The sequence below is a fragment of the Phaethon lepturus genome, unplaced genomic scaffold (assembly GCF_000687285.1).
Source record: "Phaethon lepturus isolate BGI_N335 unplaced genomic scaffold, ASM68728v1 scaffold33577, whole genome shotgun sequence".
In the NCBI taxonomy this organism is placed as follows: domain Eukaryota; kingdom Metazoa; phylum Chordata; class Aves; order Phaethontiformes; family Phaethontidae; genus Phaethon; species Phaethon lepturus.
In genome coordinates this window covers 12690-31219 of record NW_010550377.1, presented here as the reverse complement: position 1 = coordinate 31219, position 18530 = coordinate 12690, and the positions used below count along the sequence as shown (strand labels likewise).

Sequence of the window (18530 nt, the reverse complement as noted above, 5' to 3'; positions counted from 1 at the left end):
AGAGCACTTTATACTCTTAATTTTTTTCCCTAATTCTCAGTATCAAATACTTCTCTTCATATGAGCCACACGTCCACTGGAGTGCACTTCTTATAAAACCCAGAAATTTAATGAAAATATTAAAAAGATTATTGCTTACATGAATCCATGGAGGAGTTCTTCTGTTAGCCCAGTTTGCTAGGTAGTTCTTCTTTTAGCAGAATCTTTATTATTTTTCTTTGGATAGTTCATTATTCATCTTGCAATTCATTCACACCTTCTCCATCTTATCATTTCTCATGTGATACTGAAACAAGTGCTTCAACATCACCTAGGTTTATTTAATCAAGTATTTGATCAACTACATTTCCTTTACTCTGGTTAGTTGGTTATCTTATACAAGAACCAGTGGGTTAGTAATTAACTTTGTATTGTTGTCTGCTTTTTATTTTAATTGTTTTCAACATAGATCCTGACTGATATACATAGAGAAGTTAATTTTTACACGTTATTTAATGTGAATTCCTGTTTTTTAACTAAGTATATAAGACACAAGGAATCACAAAATAATTTGTTTGTACAACTTCTTTTGGATACCAAAAGAAATAAGCTTATCTGAGTATGGAAAGGATTAATATGAAAAAAGTGAGGTATGATATAAAAACAAACAGACCGCAGGGAAGGTCTGTGTCAACCAAAATTGCTAGACTTTTATTTATTCGTTTAGCAAAGTTTGGAGAGAGGGGAAAAAAAAACCCAAAAAACAAAAAACAAACACTTGTGTGTTGCAATAGGATTAGGGGAAGTGACTACTGAACTCAGAGTATAAATGCTTTGCAAGGTCAATCCCTGGAGCAGTGAGTAAAATAGGAGTGGAAATAACACAAAGTAATCAAAAAAAGTAGGCTACGATACTAGATGTATTTGCTGAGTTTCTGAATGTCTAGGATGTCGTTCCTGGGCTATGCAGCTCTGCTCTTATGTTGGCTGTATTGTACTGCAGAAAGAGGTAAGCTTTAATGTGGAAAAAAACCCAACACCCCTTTCTTAAAGTGTATGTGAAGATGGTAACTAAAACAATATGTAAAGAAAATGTTTGCATTGTAGCCTATTTTAATGAACTTCTGACAACAATAATTGAGATTTCTTCTGGCAGTATTTAACACCTTTAGTATTTAGTATCCTGTCATAGGTGGCATTTCACCTATTTGGATAACTACTGCTGTTATTAATGTTACACAACTATTTTAATGGTAGTATCCCTATAAACTAAAGCCAGACAACTCATGTGTTGTTAATTATATTTGTTAATTATTCTAACATCTAAAACCTGTAAACAGCTGTTAGATTAAAATAAAAATTATTCAATAAATGTGTATTTCTGTCTGGAATAATCTGTGAGATAATTTGAGAAAGAGGAATGATTACTAAATTGGCTGAAAAGCTTACAATATCTGTTGACTGGTAGACTGGTTTTAATCCATTAAATGAGATAAATGTACGCAGGTATGTTTTTGTATGTGTTTAAAGAGGTAGCTAGTACTCTGCGTATCTTTTCAGAAGCCTCTGATATTATCTGCTCCTCTGTTGAATTTATTTTTCTTCATATTATGTTTAAATTGTTTAATGTATTTTTAGTTCTTTCTTTTGTTTTCTCTCTGGATTTCTTTACATAGACTGTTGCAGAAATGTCTTTATATATATACTTATAATAAATACAGCTCCAAAACAACTAATAAAGTCTAATTTGTTTGCAAAGAAGTTCAGAAAAGTCCTGGAATTTGAAAAGAAATTTTGCCTGAATTTGCACTTCCTTTTCACAATGCTTTCTTTAGATCAGAGAGACTGCAAAGGAATGTAAATGTAGCAATATTTGATTTATCTGGGACAACTATTACAATGAGTCATGCAGGGTTCTTAGTTCAAGCTTCATATTGAAAGTCTATGTGAGTTGTTCAAGAGCTGTTTTTTTGCACAAGGGATGAAAAATACTTCTACCTGAATTCATAGTTTCTGCTTGACTTTATGGAAGTTGCTACCAGGATAATGATGGCAAGAAAACAGCTTGAGCTCTAACTGAGGTCAAGTCACATATAAATACTAAATGATCAATTTGAGCTCCCCTGCTCTCTCTAAAGGATTTGAAGGTATATGCATTTAGTGCATGCCTCTAATATAAGAATAAAACCCTATCAATTTTGGTGAGTACACATTGTGAGTGCATGTTGTAGGTAATATAATTTGGAAGTATATTCCGTCAGCAGATTTATTCTTCTCAGGCTACTAAGAAACTGCATTAAAAAAAAGAATAATTAATTGTAGTCAGAAATACATATACATACTGTGACACTTGATGATAACACATAGTTTGACATCTGGGCAGGAATGGTAAAGAACAATCAGAGAGCGCTGAAATAAAACCCAGAAAGAAACATATCTTAGTACTGATGAAGAGATTATCAGGAGATAACCTTTCATGCTTTTTTTTAAAAATGTAAACAAGGAGGAGTGAAGAGGCCCCATTCTACACAACAGACAATAAAAATATAATACAATGCAGAAGTAAAAGAGGGATAGAGCAGAGCTGTCCTGGTAATAAATAGCCTATTTTTTAAATCATAGAATTCGGAGTGTACTTTCTCAGCTTGCAAACTGAAAGCACTAATTTTAACAAGCTGTAATGAAAAATATGCAAAATTAGAAAAATTCCTTTTCCCACCATTACAAAGAACTTATTGGGTAAACTAACCGTTTTTAACACATTTGAAAGACCGAACTAGCTAGAGGAGTCTTGTTCATTTCACTTATTCCTGCATTTTGCAAAAACGTTGTTAAAAAGTGAATGTGTCTTAAACTTGCTAAGAAGTCTCTACTACCTTCTTTGATAGTAGCGTAGTACCCACTAGTGGACAGAAGGATTTATTTCCACACAGATGTAATCAGTAGAAAGAAGCATCCTTATTAAAATAGTTAGATAAAACATGAATCTTCCTTTAGCACCTCAGCAGTACTGTCAAAGCTTGTCTGTTTCTTCTGCCTACTTAAGACAGCCGAAATAGAGTTAGATCTCACAATTAACATTATTTTCTGTATATTTTCAAAATGACATAGCTACAGAATACTTCGTGTAACAAAACATTTTCCTGAATTTTAAAAAAAACTCTAAAATTATGGCTCTAATTTGATAGGTACTCCACTGACTGAAATTAAAGCAGTGAGTGCTCAAGGATATGTCTTTACAACTGAAGTAAAATTCACTTTCCACACATTGATGTGGAAGAACGAGTATTTAATCTGCTCACTTTGTATTAGAAATCACAGCTACTTAATCTGTGGTCTCCACAGTTTAGTTCAGCAAGCCATAACTCCACATCCCTCACATGAGGAAAGAGCCTAAGTATTTTTCCTCTAATCCCACTTTCAGGCAGCACCTGGACAATCCATAGGAAAGCTTCAGTGGGAGTATTGCTCTTTCTCAAACCTGTGGCCTTACAACTAAACTGGTGAGAGGACTTTTGTGCCAGCTGCTACTGAGTAATGAATCTACACACCGAGAAATTTCCTTACCTGGTGGACATTTCTTCTCCCATTTATTTTCTATACAGACGTTTCATTTCTTTTCCAAGGCCTAATTTCTCAGAGATTGTTTTATTTATTCTTGATGAATTCTTACCTTTCATGTTCCTAGGCAAAACAGACTTCACTGCATCTAATTAGCTGGACTGTCCAGACTGTGTTAGTCTGGGTAAAGCTTCAGAGAATTAGTCACTGAAATTAGGTAAATTATTGTAAACAAAACCAAAAAAAAAGTTTCGTAACAAAGATCATTTAGTCTTTCATTAACACCTTCCCAACATTTTTTTGTCTCCCCTTCAGTCTGATTTTTCTCATTCTCAACCTGTTGAGGAACTTCTTAATAAAAATAATTGAGGCTCATTTCTTGTAATTCATATGGGCATGGCTGTACATTTCACAGACACTGAAGAAGGCCCAGGAAGGAGGTTTTGGGGAAGGACTGTGTAATATTGAACTAATGAGAAATATCAGACAACACCATCCACCCCCCAAATTGAGTTAAAATGCTTTGAAGCTAACAAAGGTCAAAGTGAATACCCAGAATTAATTACATCATGTAATAAGTAACTTGTCATAAGAAGTAATGTAAGACAGGAGGAAATGAGTTTTGGATTACCAAGTGATCTCAGCTTGACATCAGGAGAGAAAGTTTAGGCGATGTAAAAGTGAGGGGAGATTTTAACAGAACTTGATCAAATGACACATGAACTTAATGTCAGTAAGGATGGTGGTGGCTGCAGAAGGAAGTAGTTTGAAAGGAAACTCTACAGAGTGCACAGAGCTGTTCTCTGTGGTAATGGAAAGACAGGCATGGAGGATCTCCTGCAGATGGAAGGGTAAGAGATGTCTGTGGTCAGAATCAGGGCATTAATCTCATGTCAGTCTTTAACTAAAATCTATTTCATTAATTATGACTGTCACGTGTAGTTTCTTGGCACCTGCTTGACTATTCTTATGTATCCTTCTAAATGTCTATTCATATTCCTACAAAACATGGATTCTTGGCAGTTTTCGATTTTGTGATAATTAAGTGGAAAACATCACAGATGTCCCCAGGATTTCTTGCTACATTTTCTATTGTAAAATTACTTTGCATTTGTACCATCTGCTTCAGTCACCAATATTTTTATTTACAATTTTTAGCCTGTAAAGAGCCTCCTCCTAGGAGGGTTAAAGAAGTGCCTACTGAAAGATGGGACAAACCTCCCTATCCACATGGTACTCAAGTAACATACAGATGTCGGCCTGGATATATAAAACTTGGACGAATTGTGTTTGAGTGTGCTGATGGAGCATGGAAGCAACACCTCCCGGCGGCAGAATGCAGAAGTAAGTATTTATGCAAAATATGTGCAAACATTTGACGTGACAGGTCACGTTCCTTGCCAGTGATGTCAATGTGAAATTACCATTGTATCTTTACCTGTAATTTACTTATTTCAGCATTCTTTAAAATATCATCCTAAAAGGGATGCAACATTTTTGAAAGTTCCTCTTCTCCAGATCAAATTATTATAATTTTTTTTCTTCACAGGAGATCTTACTCTAGACCAGCCTGACTAACTCAATTTATGTTAAGTTATTAAGCTAAGTTGTTAAGTTATTAGGAGCTTGCTTCCAAAATTTTAGAAAAAGTCTAATGCAGATAAAATTCTAAGCAGAATAAAGCACTTCTGAATGAGAGTCAAGAGACGGTATTGTCATCTTTTCAGTTTATTCAACTAGTTCTATGAAGGATATAATTTCTTGGAAGTGGGAAATTATTTTTCCCTGCCTTCTCTTTTAATCTATGAAGGAAAATTCATGATGAGAATGAGAGCTGCTATTTATTATCCCTAGTATACTGTGTTAAGAGTTTAGAAGTATTTCACACCATCATACAGAATTCATTAGTTGAAGAAATTGAAGTTTATGACTGTTAGTCAGCAGATACTTCTTTTTGCTAATAAATTAGTTTTAAACACAAAGAAATTTTAGACACACAAGCTTTTATTCTTACATATCTAACATACAACATTTTTACTAGTAGAATATAAATATTTGATTTAATAATATAAAATTAAGTCCCAAAGTTCCTTCAAACAGAGATGAATACAAATCATGAGTAAAAATTAATAAAGTTGTTACTAGTCTCTTTTACATTTTTTCTTTAGTCACCTTCTCAGTTTTTATATGTATTTGTATAACTACTCGGTAAACATGGATCTTTCAAATTATACAAAATTTGGTGTTGCTTTTTAGCAACATATTTTAGTAAATAGAGCCACCCTGTGAATAGGTACTGACACTGGCAAGGTGCAGGTGGAAGGAGAAAAGGGATGGTCTGCCACAGATTACGATCACTTTTCAGGATAGGCCACACTAGACAACAAAATTGATCATGAAGTTGTCCATTTTCTCTGAATCACACTGGAGCATGTTTAGGGCCTACTCGAACACCTCTTCCTTGGAGAAAACAAGGATGTTTATACACTCCAAGAAATGAAATTGCCTAGGTCAACAGGGACCAGGAAAGATTTCTTCTGAGGGGGGCCTAATGGGTTTTAGCTATGCAGTTTATTTTGCAGTCCATATTATAACATGGAAAGTGGATGGATGAGAGGGGTGGTGTGTTCATCTTTGCAATTCTTTTGGGAAGCCAGGACAAATAGTTAAGGTCAAGCCACATGGGTAACTTTGAGCAGAAAGGACTGAGTACCAAAAGACTCCTGTGGCCTTAGATCGTCCCTCTTTACTCAGCACAATCCCCATCAGACTGAGGAAATTTCATTTCCAATCATGGATGGATTCTGTAGTGGAAGCTTTGAACCAGTTTGTGTCACAAGTTGTATGAAAAGCTGAAGTTATATCCTGCCATTAAATTTCTCATAAAACTTAATACGAGCTCAGCCTTTTTAAAGGAATAAAACCTGCTAATTTGTTATTTAATTTTAAAATATCAGCAGATCCATACTCCAGTATGTTCTCATTGAAGATAGTGATTAAAAAAGGAAGGGGTTAATCAAGCTAACGGTGAGCATTTTTGAGTTTTTGAAAGGGCCATACTCACTGCTCATTACTAGAAAAGTGCCATCTTTCACACGTTCACATTCCCATGTATGGTGTAAGTCAATTTTTCTTCTTTTTTTTTTTTTTTTAAACCAGATAAGCCATGTGGACATCCTGGAGATATTGAATTTGGTTCCTTTGAACTTACCAGTGGAAGTGAATTTGTATTTGGTGCCAGAGTTGAGTACAGATGTAATCATGGGTAATACTTATTTAATTCAATATATGGGAGTTAACAAAAGATGTTAATGGCAAAAAGTGTCAATTATAGATTTGTTGTCTGTAATGCAGCTACAACTTATTAATATTTAATGCCTGGTTATTGTTTAATTTAAATTTCTGCAATTACAGTAATACTAAAGATAACTCTCATGTCTAGTGCTATTGGAGTAACTAAACTCATGCACCTGGAACTGTCATCCAAAGTGTCTAAAATATATAGCTTACTTGAAACCACGTCTGTCTGAGTAGAAAACAAAAATAGTGATCTATCTGTAAAGCTGCCTCATGACCCTGCCAGCCAGCCAGTTCAGATGGAAATGCAGCTTTCTATGCTGGAATCAGTGCTCTCAGTAAGCAGTCATGATGCAGTTATGTTAGTGAAGTCATTAAGCAGAATCTCCTGTTCAGAACCACAACTCATCCTTCCTTTTTAAATCATTTTTGTGCATTATGAAGTAAAATGTACTGTAAAAATTGTTGGAAGGAAGACATTTCTGGTAGACTCACTAAAATGTCTTGACCGACTACTTCTCTCTTCCTCCTCTATTCATCTTCTCCAATGAAACTGCAGCAAGGCAAACATATAGTATTGTGTTTAGTTAAGTATGCCTGTGACTGGATGCTTTCCTCTTGAAATGCAAATCAGCTATAAGCATGGTACAGTGGTTCAACCATGCTTTTGCAGTCTTTGTATTGCTGGAGTCTGATCTGAGTTCCACAAAAAGAGTTCCAAAATCAATATTCTTTTTAATCCCTTAAATTCTTCACTGTCATTTCAGACTAGCTATACTTCTTCTGACTACATTTCAGACAAAACAGAACTTACGGCATTGTGGCCATGTTGCCCTCAAACCTAAGATAATACTAGCTCATTAAAGCTTGAGATACATATGGTTCGGATTAAGTGCTATTTTGATGCTGTCACATGGATTTCAGTCATAGTAGAGCCCAGGTGACAGGAGTTTTACTCTGTTTGCTATTGATTGTGTAAATTACCCCTAGGTTATTTGTTATGTCACTAAAGCTTGCTATCTCTGTAATGCAGAAGCCATCTTACTGATTACTTCCTACTTTCTCATTGTTTTTTTTTTTATTTGCCATATGGAATTAAAATAAATAGGGAAGAGGCAGGCCAAAAAACTACTCATTTTTGTCATGTTTTGGTTAGTTGGTGCTTGAACATATGAAACCTACTTCCTTTGCTTCGAAAACAGCAGCACTGCTGTTCCTATAATATAACAAAACTGTACTTTAGCATCGTTTACTTTTTATTTGGTAAGATACCAGATGCTCAGCCAAAGAAATTACCGTGACTGTCAGGCAGATGGATGGAGCAATGACATTCCTCACTGTGAAGGTAAATGGAGTTTGACATTTAATTCTTTATCAAACTGTCTTTTTATCTGTCTGATACTATCTAGAACTAGTCTGTGATCTCTCTACTAGTATGTTGTTTTGTAACTGAAAAAAAAAAAAGGGCCGAAACCAGGACATAGTTTAAACATATGTTTAAATTCATTCAAGCTATGCAGCAGTGAAACTCTTACAATGGCTGCTCAGCCATTTTAGTCCAATAAGCACTCAAGCTTTTGTTAAAAAGCATTCACAAAACAGAGTCTTGTCACCCCCAAACTGGCTAAAAGCTCTGCCTCACCTAAAGGCCCTGATAGAGTAGGTGTCTGCAAAACATGTTTACAAAAGACAGCTGGGATGAGGCATTTTGGATGTATGTAAAAGCTTGTGTGTTTTTAGCTAGTTTCCTCCTCAGCCCTTGTGAATATCCTAGCCATTAAGATTTTGTTGTAAGTTCTTCTCCATATTAGCATACTGTGGAAGAACTTCAGTAAGTAAAAATGAGAGCAAGAGAGACCCAGGCCTCAAGACTTAATGGACTGGATGGCTCAGATGATACTTACCTGATTTTGGAAAACTTTTCACCAGTTTCAAACTTCAATGATTATGAAAATAAGCTTCCTTTCTTCCCAAAGATAATTTTTAAGTGGTCTATTTTAATATATGTGTGCAGCAGTGAAATTTCTCTTTTGATTAAGCATCTAACATCAGGAAAGTGTCTGTAGGTAAAGAATCACAAATGAAAGTAGATATCTTTCCCTTGTCTAGAGCTTGCTGTCAAAACAAATGTGTTTTGACACTTCTTTGGTCTCAGATATTTCACATTTAGTTTACTGGATTTTGAGTGTCCTCAATTTTAGGCGTATCGTTCTCTCTCTGCACAGTATAGAGCAATGGTTTCCAACATTTTTTGTCACGTCACCAAGATTCTGCAATTGCAAAGTCCTCATAAGATTTTTTTTTCAAGATTGAGGAGTTTTCATTAGGCTGAGATATGATTGCCTATGAAAGAAAGTATTTGTATAATGTCCTAATTGTGAGGAACCTAGAAGATAGAATGTGAGCTCATAGAAAAGGCAGATGGCTTATAAGATGGAGAATGTTGTCAGAGAGAAGTGAGAGCTATGGTAGGCAAAACACCAGCCCCTTTTGCACACGCTCAGTGATATCTATAGGAACATTTAAGAATGAGCTTTGATAGACATCTCCCCTTTAATAATAAATATCAGATGACATACATTAATTTTTCCTTTTTCTGCAGTTACAAAGTTAGGTGATACAAGAGATCTGAATTAATGGCTGACATTGTGTTTGTTTGCTTTAGTAATATAATAGTTCTGATACCCTTGACTATGATTTTTAGTTAGTAACTGAACCGTTGTAGTCAGTCTGTAACACAGCACTTTTCCAAATGTTTGTCTATAGCAAATTCAGTTTGGCATAGCTCTAAAGGAAATTAACATATTTTGACAAAGTTTAATGGCCCTATGTGTCAGTCAAGGCTCATCTAACCATCCATAGATTTCATAGGATCATAGGGTAATTTAGATTGGGCAAGACCTCAGGAGGTCATCTAGTTCAGTGGATGCTCTGCCTTTAACCTTCAAGGGCAGAGAAGAGGATGATGAGAGCCAGTCTACAAGCTTCCTCCTATGTCAGTTTGTCTTTTTGCTTAGGGTTTTGTATTATATCTGTTGCAAATGGTATCTGCATACATAACAAGAGTGTATATTTTTAAAAGGTGTAAGGAAATTTCAGTGAGTTTCCTGTATTTTAAGTTTTTTGCGTGTCGGTTTATTTTACAGAATAGATCTCAAAGTGGCTTTTTTTTTTCCTTTCATTTTGTTTTCTTTTATTTTCCAGTGGCAAAGTGTTTACCTGTACAAGCACCAGAAAATGGAAGAATAATTATGACTGGTGCGTTTGAGCTAGGCCAAGAGTATTCCTTTGGCCAGGTTGTAAACTTTCAATGTAATGCAAAATACAGACTTGTTGGATCTAATGAAATAATTTGCTCTTCTAATGGAAAATGGAATAGCGATGTGCCTCAGTGCCAAGGTAAAAAGAACACTATTTATTATCTGTAACTAAGAAGCTTTATTCTCACAGACTTCTAAGGACTGGTTACCATATTGGAAACTACAAAACTTTTCACTTTATTCCATATCAATTAAGCATAGTTTGTCTGTAAACAATCTCCATTGCATATACGCAGAAGAAGTAGGATAAGAAAAAGAAATCAGAGAATATTGGATGCTAATATATTCATAATTGACCATCTGTTTTCTTCCACACTTTCACTACAAGCTCTATGTTTTGCCAGGCTGCAGTCAATTTCTCTGAAATTAGCTTTGGTATGTCTACATAAGATTTAATCACTTCAGTGTTGATTTAACCAAAGTAATTACAAAAAAATTTTGAACCTATGTGAACCAGGTTTAAAAAAAAAGTATGATTTTAGTTCATTCATGTTCTTAGGTGATATAAAATACAAAGAAATCATGATGGATTTTTCTTTCTTCAGACTAATGTGTTTCAACACATAAGAAGGTTAATTCACGTTTAGTTTTTACAGAATCACAGAATAGGTGATGTTGGAAGGGACCTCTGAAGGTCCCTCAAAGCAGTCAGCTAGGGCAAGTTTCTCAAGACCATATCCACTCAGCTTTTGAACATCTCCAAGGATGGAGACTCCACAGCCTCTCTGGGTAGCCCATTCCAGTGTTTGACCACTCCTTAAGTAAAAATGTTTTTTCCTATTGTTTAAGTGGTATTTCCTGTATTTCAATTTGTGCCGATTACTTCTCATCTTGTCACTGGGTGCCAGTGAGAAGGATCTGGCTCCATCATCTTTATTTCTGCTGGCCCACCACAGTCAGGAATTCCTACATATACACATTACTAAGCTCCTCCCTCCCTGCCAAGCCTTCTTTTCTCTAGACTCTCTAAGCCTCTCTTATCTGTCAGTTTTTCCAATTCCTTAAGTATCTTCATGTCCCTTCACTAGACCTGCTCCAGTATGTCCATGTCTTTCCTGTATTGGGGAGCTCAGACCTGGACACGGGACTCCAGACATGGTCTGACCAGTGCTGAGTAGAGGGGAAGGATCACAGTGCTGGCAACACTCCTCCTTATGGAGTCCAGGATGCTCTTTTCTTTGTTTGCTGCAAAGGCACATCACTGGTGCCTGTTCAAATTATCCATCAGGATTGCCAAGTTTTTTTCTGCAAAACTAATTTTCAGACAGTCAACCACACCTTGTCACGCCTGCAGTTTGTACTTTTGGATGGGGTTATTCCTCCTATTTTGCAAATAGACGTTGTATGGAATTGTATTGTCAGCATGTAAGAATGAATCCCAGGAACAATCACTGTTAAATATTCAGTCCATCAAGTTTCTTAGATTATTTAGATGTTATCTGATTGAGAAGTATGTGTTTAGAGGAACAGAGTACCTATGTCAGGAGGTCAGATACATTTATGGTTTGTTCACAATTTCAGAGCTGCATTTTGCTGCTTTGAAACCCCCATTTATTATAATTTGAACAGCATAAAGTGGGATTAAACACATGTGCTTGTAACATTTGCAGAATATAGTGAATTTTATTAAACAATGACAGTTCTGCTGAGCAACACTTCATCCTAAATACAAAGTAAATCCAGCAAACAAATCCAAGAGAACTCTTTGGTGTCCTGGTCTGTGGCTTAGGGAACAAAACCTGCTTCATGAACCAATTTGCTATTGATGCTGTATTATACCACACTTTCTACCTGGCACCCACAATCAGGTCATTGAAGAGTTCTCAAATAATTTTCAAACAGTTTCCAAATGCATATGTCTTTGTCAAGTTAAATGAAAAAAATCCTAATTTTTATTCCAGCAGGCATTTAGTCCTAGCAAAGAAATAATAAACAAAAATATATGATTTTTTTTTATTTTCTCATTTTCAGAGATTGTCTGTGATGTGCCAAAAATTCTGCATGGATATGTACGTTCTCCAAAGGGGTCTTATAAGGAATCTGAACAACTACAGTTTGTCTGTGATGAAGGATACAGATATGGTGAAAGAGCAGATGTACAATGTACTGAATCAGGATGGAATCCAACCCCCTATTGCACTGGTTAGCCTTGCCTAAAGTTATTTTGCGCATTTGTGGTGTTTGGAAGTAATTTCAGAGATTAGTAATGACAAAAGTTAGTTTATTCATAACAAAAGAAATCCATCCACATCTGACCAATATCCCATGAAGATCTGAAAAGATTAAGTGTTAAAGGGACCAAACAACTGGATAAGAGTTTTCCATGGAGAGCAGTAGCAAAAAAGGTTAATTCAGTCTTCTGTTACTTGAGTGTAGTTAGAGGTCTATGAAGCAATAAGTGCTCCAGTATACTGCATAAATGACACTGCTGCTAAAATACTTCATGCAGCATTAGTAGCTGTTGTTATTTTATTCTTTTTTTTATGTGATTCTGAATTAGTGGGGAGAACATGGGAAAAAGATTTCTTGGCTTAGAAAAAAATCCTGATTTGGACATATAGGAAGGATAAAGCTGAACCTCTTTTCCTTCTACAAAATACGATGACAATATTTTCCTTCTACAAAATACGATGACAATATTTTATTTAAGGAATGGAAACATCGGACACTAAAAAGAATATTTAAGCAAGCAGGAAAAAAAAGCATTAATACCAGAGAACTTCAAACTACAGATGGAATCTGAAATTTTTAATGGCATGGGTAAATAAGCATTTGAAACCAACTTCTTAGAGAAGGGGTATGGTTGTTGAAGTCCTATTGTCTTCACATCAAGTCTCAGTGTGTTTAACATGAATGTAACTGGTACAAGTCAGTGGCTGTGCTGTATGTTGAAAGACTGGGTAAAGAAATATTTGTCTAATACCATATGAATTTCATCAGTATGAATAAAATTGGGGAAAACTAACAGTCTTAGCTTGATGACCTACTTATGAATCACAAGCAGTTCTTTGAGGGAGAAATACAAATGAATGTATTTTCAGGTCTTCTGTGTTCAGTAGCTGAGATGCTGTGTCACCATAGCCAAGACTCTGCTACTTGTAATCATCTGAGTACTCAGTAAAATACCACTCAACATCTCAACCTGTATGAACATTTGAGATAATAGACATTTGCCTGTCCTACTGAACTGTCCTCTGCATTTTGTCTGAATGTCCTGATGAGTCTTACTGTAGTTGGAGCAGACAGAGCACCTGGTTGCTAGTTATTACATCCATTCTTTAAATTTTCAGACTACTAGTCTGATCAACCAGTTCCAACTAAAGAGGAACAATTCAAAAATTATCCCTATTTCATTGATGGAACTTCAGTAAGAAATTGTTAGTGTACTGTGCAACATTTCAGAAATAACTGGAAATTACAAAAGTATCTTTCAAATTAAAATCCTGGCTTAAGTTTGTAAACTGCCTTTGAAGAGTTCTTCTGAAATAGTAAGATAGTGCTTGTAGGAAGTTGACATAGCAATTTCCAAAGGAACTCAAGGAAAGTGAAGTAGACAAATTCAGAAGGTTGAATAGTCCATTGATGGCCATAAGTGTGTAAACTGAAAATTAAAATGGAATTGTAGGGCTGGATTATACATAAAGCTGAAAACAATAGCACTTTCTACACAGCCATTATGTCAAGAATTGTGTACAACATAGATTTGAAGTTCAGTAACAGAGACCAAAGTAACATGGTCTGCATGAAACCTGCCACTGCCCATGACCTTTAGTCTAGGATGAAGACAACAATTTGTTTGTCATCAGAACTGTAATTGCACACTCACATTATCCATGGTGTTCAAACTTCCCATCAGAAATTGTCTGAGGATCTCTACAAATTAGTATATTTCCAATGCTGAAACTCCCTCCTGCTTTCTAACTTCCAAATACCTTCTGAACAGTTAAGATGACAAATCCATAATTTCTGAGGCTAGTCCTGTTTGACATCAGCCTTCTGTGTCATGGATTTTACTTCAGTTTCATTCAACCAGAGCATTTAAAGACTATATTTAAATCTCCAAATCCCACAACCAGAAATATGCATGTTATGTCCCAGTTGAAATAGTTTTATGTAAATTTTGGGGAAATCATTAGCGCCTTGAATTGTCTTCAAGAAATTGCCAAACACTTGAAACTCAAAAAAATATGTTGGCAACAGGGCAACATTGTAGAACCTTATGTACCACCCACCTTCCTGGGACCTCTTCCAGAAAGACTCCTTTAGAAATAGAGAGTAGTCGGTCTTAGTGCCCACTCAGTTCTTGACTTTTCTATTTCAAGATTAGTAGTGATACTAATTAATATGCATTGCCTACAGTTTAGCAAGATACTGCTTTTGGAAAGTGCCAAACAAAATATTTTTCCAGATGCTGATATACTGAGTTCTGATACTTGAGTTGTATTCAGATAGTGGGTCTGGATCCTACTTGACTTATCACTGAAGCTACATGATTCAGCAGTACATGCACACAGCTGATATGCCCACCTTCACTCCACAGCAGCACCAACCTATAGTTACCTTATAGTCACTTACTCCCAGCCCTGAGTATGTTGGTGATATTTTCTGAGTTGGAAGTAGAATACAAAGAAACCCAAAAGACAGTCTGCGGTTTATAAATAATATGTTTGCCTGGCTTCTCTGAGCATAAAGATATCATGAGCTTTTTAGAATAGCATTCTTGTCCTTTCTCACTAATCTTAATCACACAGATTTTGAATGATCCTTTCCTAGTTAAGTATAGCTATTTCTCCATTTAGGACCTGCCAGTGAACCTGCCCTCCTTTGGGACAGTGTCTATAAACCAGCCCAGGAGAGCTGTGAGTGAGCCCAGCATAGGTCATCTGGAGATCCTGCTGTGGAGTGACCTAGTTTAGTCAAGATGCAAAGATTAGTCAAATTCAGTTTGATCACCTCTAGTTCTTGCTCCAACCATTCTGTTTGCAATTAAGTTTTAATATTCTAATTAACATGACATCGGTAACAGCTGTCACTCTCACAGAACTGTACGTTTCTAAGAGAGGAAAAGGAATGTGACCTTTTCTTTGCCCTAAGAAACATCTTTTTAACAATTTTACGCAGTTATAGTCAATATACTATGAAAATAAGAACTTATGCAATTAATACAAACATATTCTTCAAATTGGCATCTGATTTTTCTCTTTTTATTTAGAAGTTGTATGCTCTCCTCCGAGAATTCCCAACGGGGACTTCAGACCTCAAGAAGACAACTATATAGAAGGTGATAAAATCACAATACAGTGTAATCCTGGATATCATTTTAAAACATTGACTGGCAAAAGCACATCGGAATGCACCAAGAATGGCTGGGTGCCTGATCCAGGTTGTGTCCGTAAGTAGCTCTCATGAATGAAGATACAACACAGAGAGTTGTTGGAAATATCTCAGTGAAAAAGAGGTCAAGAGAAAAACTTAAGAAGTGTGAGAAATTAGAGTTGGTTATCCACTGTGTTTCTTGGTGATATAAAGCTTAATTTGATGGTTTGGAAAAATCAAAAAAAAATTTGATGTTTTGGAAAAATCAAAAAAAATTTTTTGTTTAAAAAATTTTTAAACAAAATTTACATTATGTTTATAAACACAGGTATTATCTATTACTGTATTTGTGAAAGTATGTGTTAAAATGTGCTATAGTCAGCTCCCTGTCAGGAAGGTTTGTGGTTCACCTGAGGACTCAGATGCCAGCCAATATAAGAGTTCATAGGGAGTATTAAAGTATCCAAATAAAACATAGGCAATGGTTGGAAGGTATCTTTCATCGTAGTTATCTCAGCTTTAGATTTTCACTTGCAGTTGTATGTTGGTATATTATGAACAATCACAGTTTTATTCTACCTATTATAACCTGTCAAATAACAAAAAAAGATATTCTTGATTGTTGATGGTTTCTTTCTTGGCTTAAACTTCCCATAACTACAGTGATAGTTCTGCTCAGTGGGCACAGTATTAACAAACAAACAAACAAATAAATTAGCAATTAATTTCATAATCTAGCACTCTTTGATATTTGGTCACTGAAAATAAAAAAAAAACTTAGAAAACAGAATGTGAGAGAAACCCTGATGAATACAGTCTTGTAAATGAACCTTTAGGTAATTTGAACTGTTCCTGAAAAGTACACTGTCAATATCTGTATTAATCTTTTCTCTATATGTGCGTGAGTTCTAAAATTTAGGTATCATTCTGAGACCACTTCACTCATTATTGAAGGGTTTGTCCAGTGGGTGGTCTCCCCTGGCTCAGCAGGTAGGCAGTGGTCATGGGTCAGAGCACTTCAGGAGGAACCTAGCTGCCATGGCCAAGTAGGACACTGGGTAAACTTGAATGAAAGTTTCTGGGAATCTCCTACTTCTATTCTTGGTTTGTCCCTGAAAAGGGTCAGTTCTTTTGAGGAGCTGAGAGAACAAAAGAAAAACACCACAGTTTCAAAATAAAAATGAGAAGAGCTAGGAAGAGCTTTTGGTGCAGGATCTGAAAAGTTACAAATTGAAATGGTGACAGGAGTCACCTCAATTTTAACAATCCACAATTCAGTGTCTATATCTGAGCTAGCTGTCTGAGCTCCCATCATGGTCAGTATAGTAAATTTAGTTGAGACATTCTACAAAGACAATGTCATCTCACTGTAGAATAAATACTTACATTTGGTCTCATGAATCAGCCTATAGACTCCACTGAGAATATTGACTGGCTTTCTGTGGGTTGCAATGAAACAGAAGGAACCAACATAGGTATAGGTAATGACAAAGACAGCAGAAGCAGAGTGTGATTGTTCTTGCACTCTTTTGGCTCTGCCAAGGTGTGCAGTCCTGATTGTGTCAGCTTCAGAAAGCACCCAGATGATGAAGCTGAACCTGAATTGTGTCCTGAGCTTTTTGTCATGCATGTTTTGATACTGTTGCTGTTAAATTCTATTTCAAGAGAAACCGTGTGACTACCCAGCTATAGAAAATGGCAAGTTAAGTGGAGGACTGGAGTACTACAAAAACTATTACTTTCCAATGAGGTTTGGGCAGCACGCTGATTACCACTGCAATAATGGTTATTCAACTCCGAGTGGAGAATACTGGGTTCAAATGGTCTGTTCTGAAAGGGGCTGGTCTCCAGAGCCAAAATGCCTCAGTAAGTACATTTGCACAATATGCTCAATTCTATTGTAATTACCAAAGGTCTGTGCAAAGAAATTGTGCCAATGGAGCACAAAACGGATCAAAGAACAGTTTGTTAAAGTAGAACTGCTTTAGTTGACCCCTGGAACTGCACCCAGGCTGTTATCCTATCTGCAGAGCTCAAACTGTCATCTGGTATGTGACTCTCTGAAGTGAGTAAGGCTGAAACAATGATTTTGGATTTTGGAGATTTTTTACTCCTGAAACTATCCATGAGATTAAGAAATGCATAGGAAATGTTTCTCTCATCTGGCTTATTATGGTCATGTGCATGGATCTACTTTCATCTGCACACACAGCTGCACACAGAAACAGAGCATTTATACTCTATGTAAATATATTCTTCCTTCAGTGGCTTGGGCACTTTGTTTAGAGGTTACTCTCTGAGATCTATTGTGTGGTCCCTTTGGATAGCATTTGGAGCTGACAACTTGGTACACTCTTGCAATAAACTGAAAGTGAGCATGGCATCAGCAAGAGATTCAGATACACTGACTTAATGGTTGAAATATAGAAAATAGATTTAAAGCAGCAAGCTGAGGCTTCCTCTCCTAACACACATCTTCAGTCACAGTAAAGTTCCTACCTACTGATAGGGTTTGGAAGTGGGTTACAAAAGGATGATCTTTCCCTGTTGCCCTCAGTCGAGTGGTGCTCAGTGCAGGAAATGCCTGGAGTCCTGCCCAGAGGAAAAGACCAGTTACTCAAGTAACATGGTTATAGCATTCCTTCAGTCATCTTCCTTGTGTCTGGGCTCTTTGGGGCACAGGATGCTCTAAAGCCAGCATGCTTAGCTGTTGCTAAAATCTCTAGAGCTGGTTCGAGAGGCTGATACATTTGCAGAGATGATAAAATCTCCTGGAGGCAAATGCTGAAAATCACTCAGGGCAGACATCAGTATTTTAGAGACATAGCAGACCAAACCAGAGCGGCTGTACAAGACACTAGATGTGCTGAAGTTAGCCAACCTTGCTTATGAACACTAGGTAAGCAATATTGTTTACTAGACCACTTCTTAGCACTTCTTTATGTAGTGACTTGCACTCCTGTTCATGTGGTTCATTAATCTTAAGGCAGTGAAACAAAACATGTTTTCATTCAGGTTTGAACATGAATGTCTTTTTGGAACAGAAGGCTACAGAAA

At 36.2% G+C, this 18530-nt stretch overlaps 1 protein-coding gene across 1 annotated transcript in view; it reads left to right on the top strand.

The window, feature by feature from the left end:
- Positions 1-927: 927 nt before the first annotated feature.
- The window catches only part of CFH (complement factor H), a gene marked incomplete at its 3' end in the record, with an annotated part of 30094 nt that continues 12491 nt past the window's right edge, over positions 928-18530 (top strand). The window contains exons 1-8 of the mRNA XM_010290546.1: positions 928-988; positions 4699-4884; positions 6700-6805; positions 8106-8182; positions 10042-10236; positions 12129-12299; positions 15370-15549; positions 17139-17339. Of these exons, the coding sequence (XP_010288848.1) occupies positions 928-988; positions 4699-4884; positions 6700-6805; positions 8106-8182; positions 10042-10236; positions 12129-12299; positions 15370-15549; positions 17139-17339 (1177 nt within the window). The remainder of the gene's footprint in view (positions 989-4698; positions 4885-6699; positions 6806-8105; positions 8183-10041; positions 10237-12128; positions 12300-15369; positions 15550-17138; positions 17340-18530) is intronic.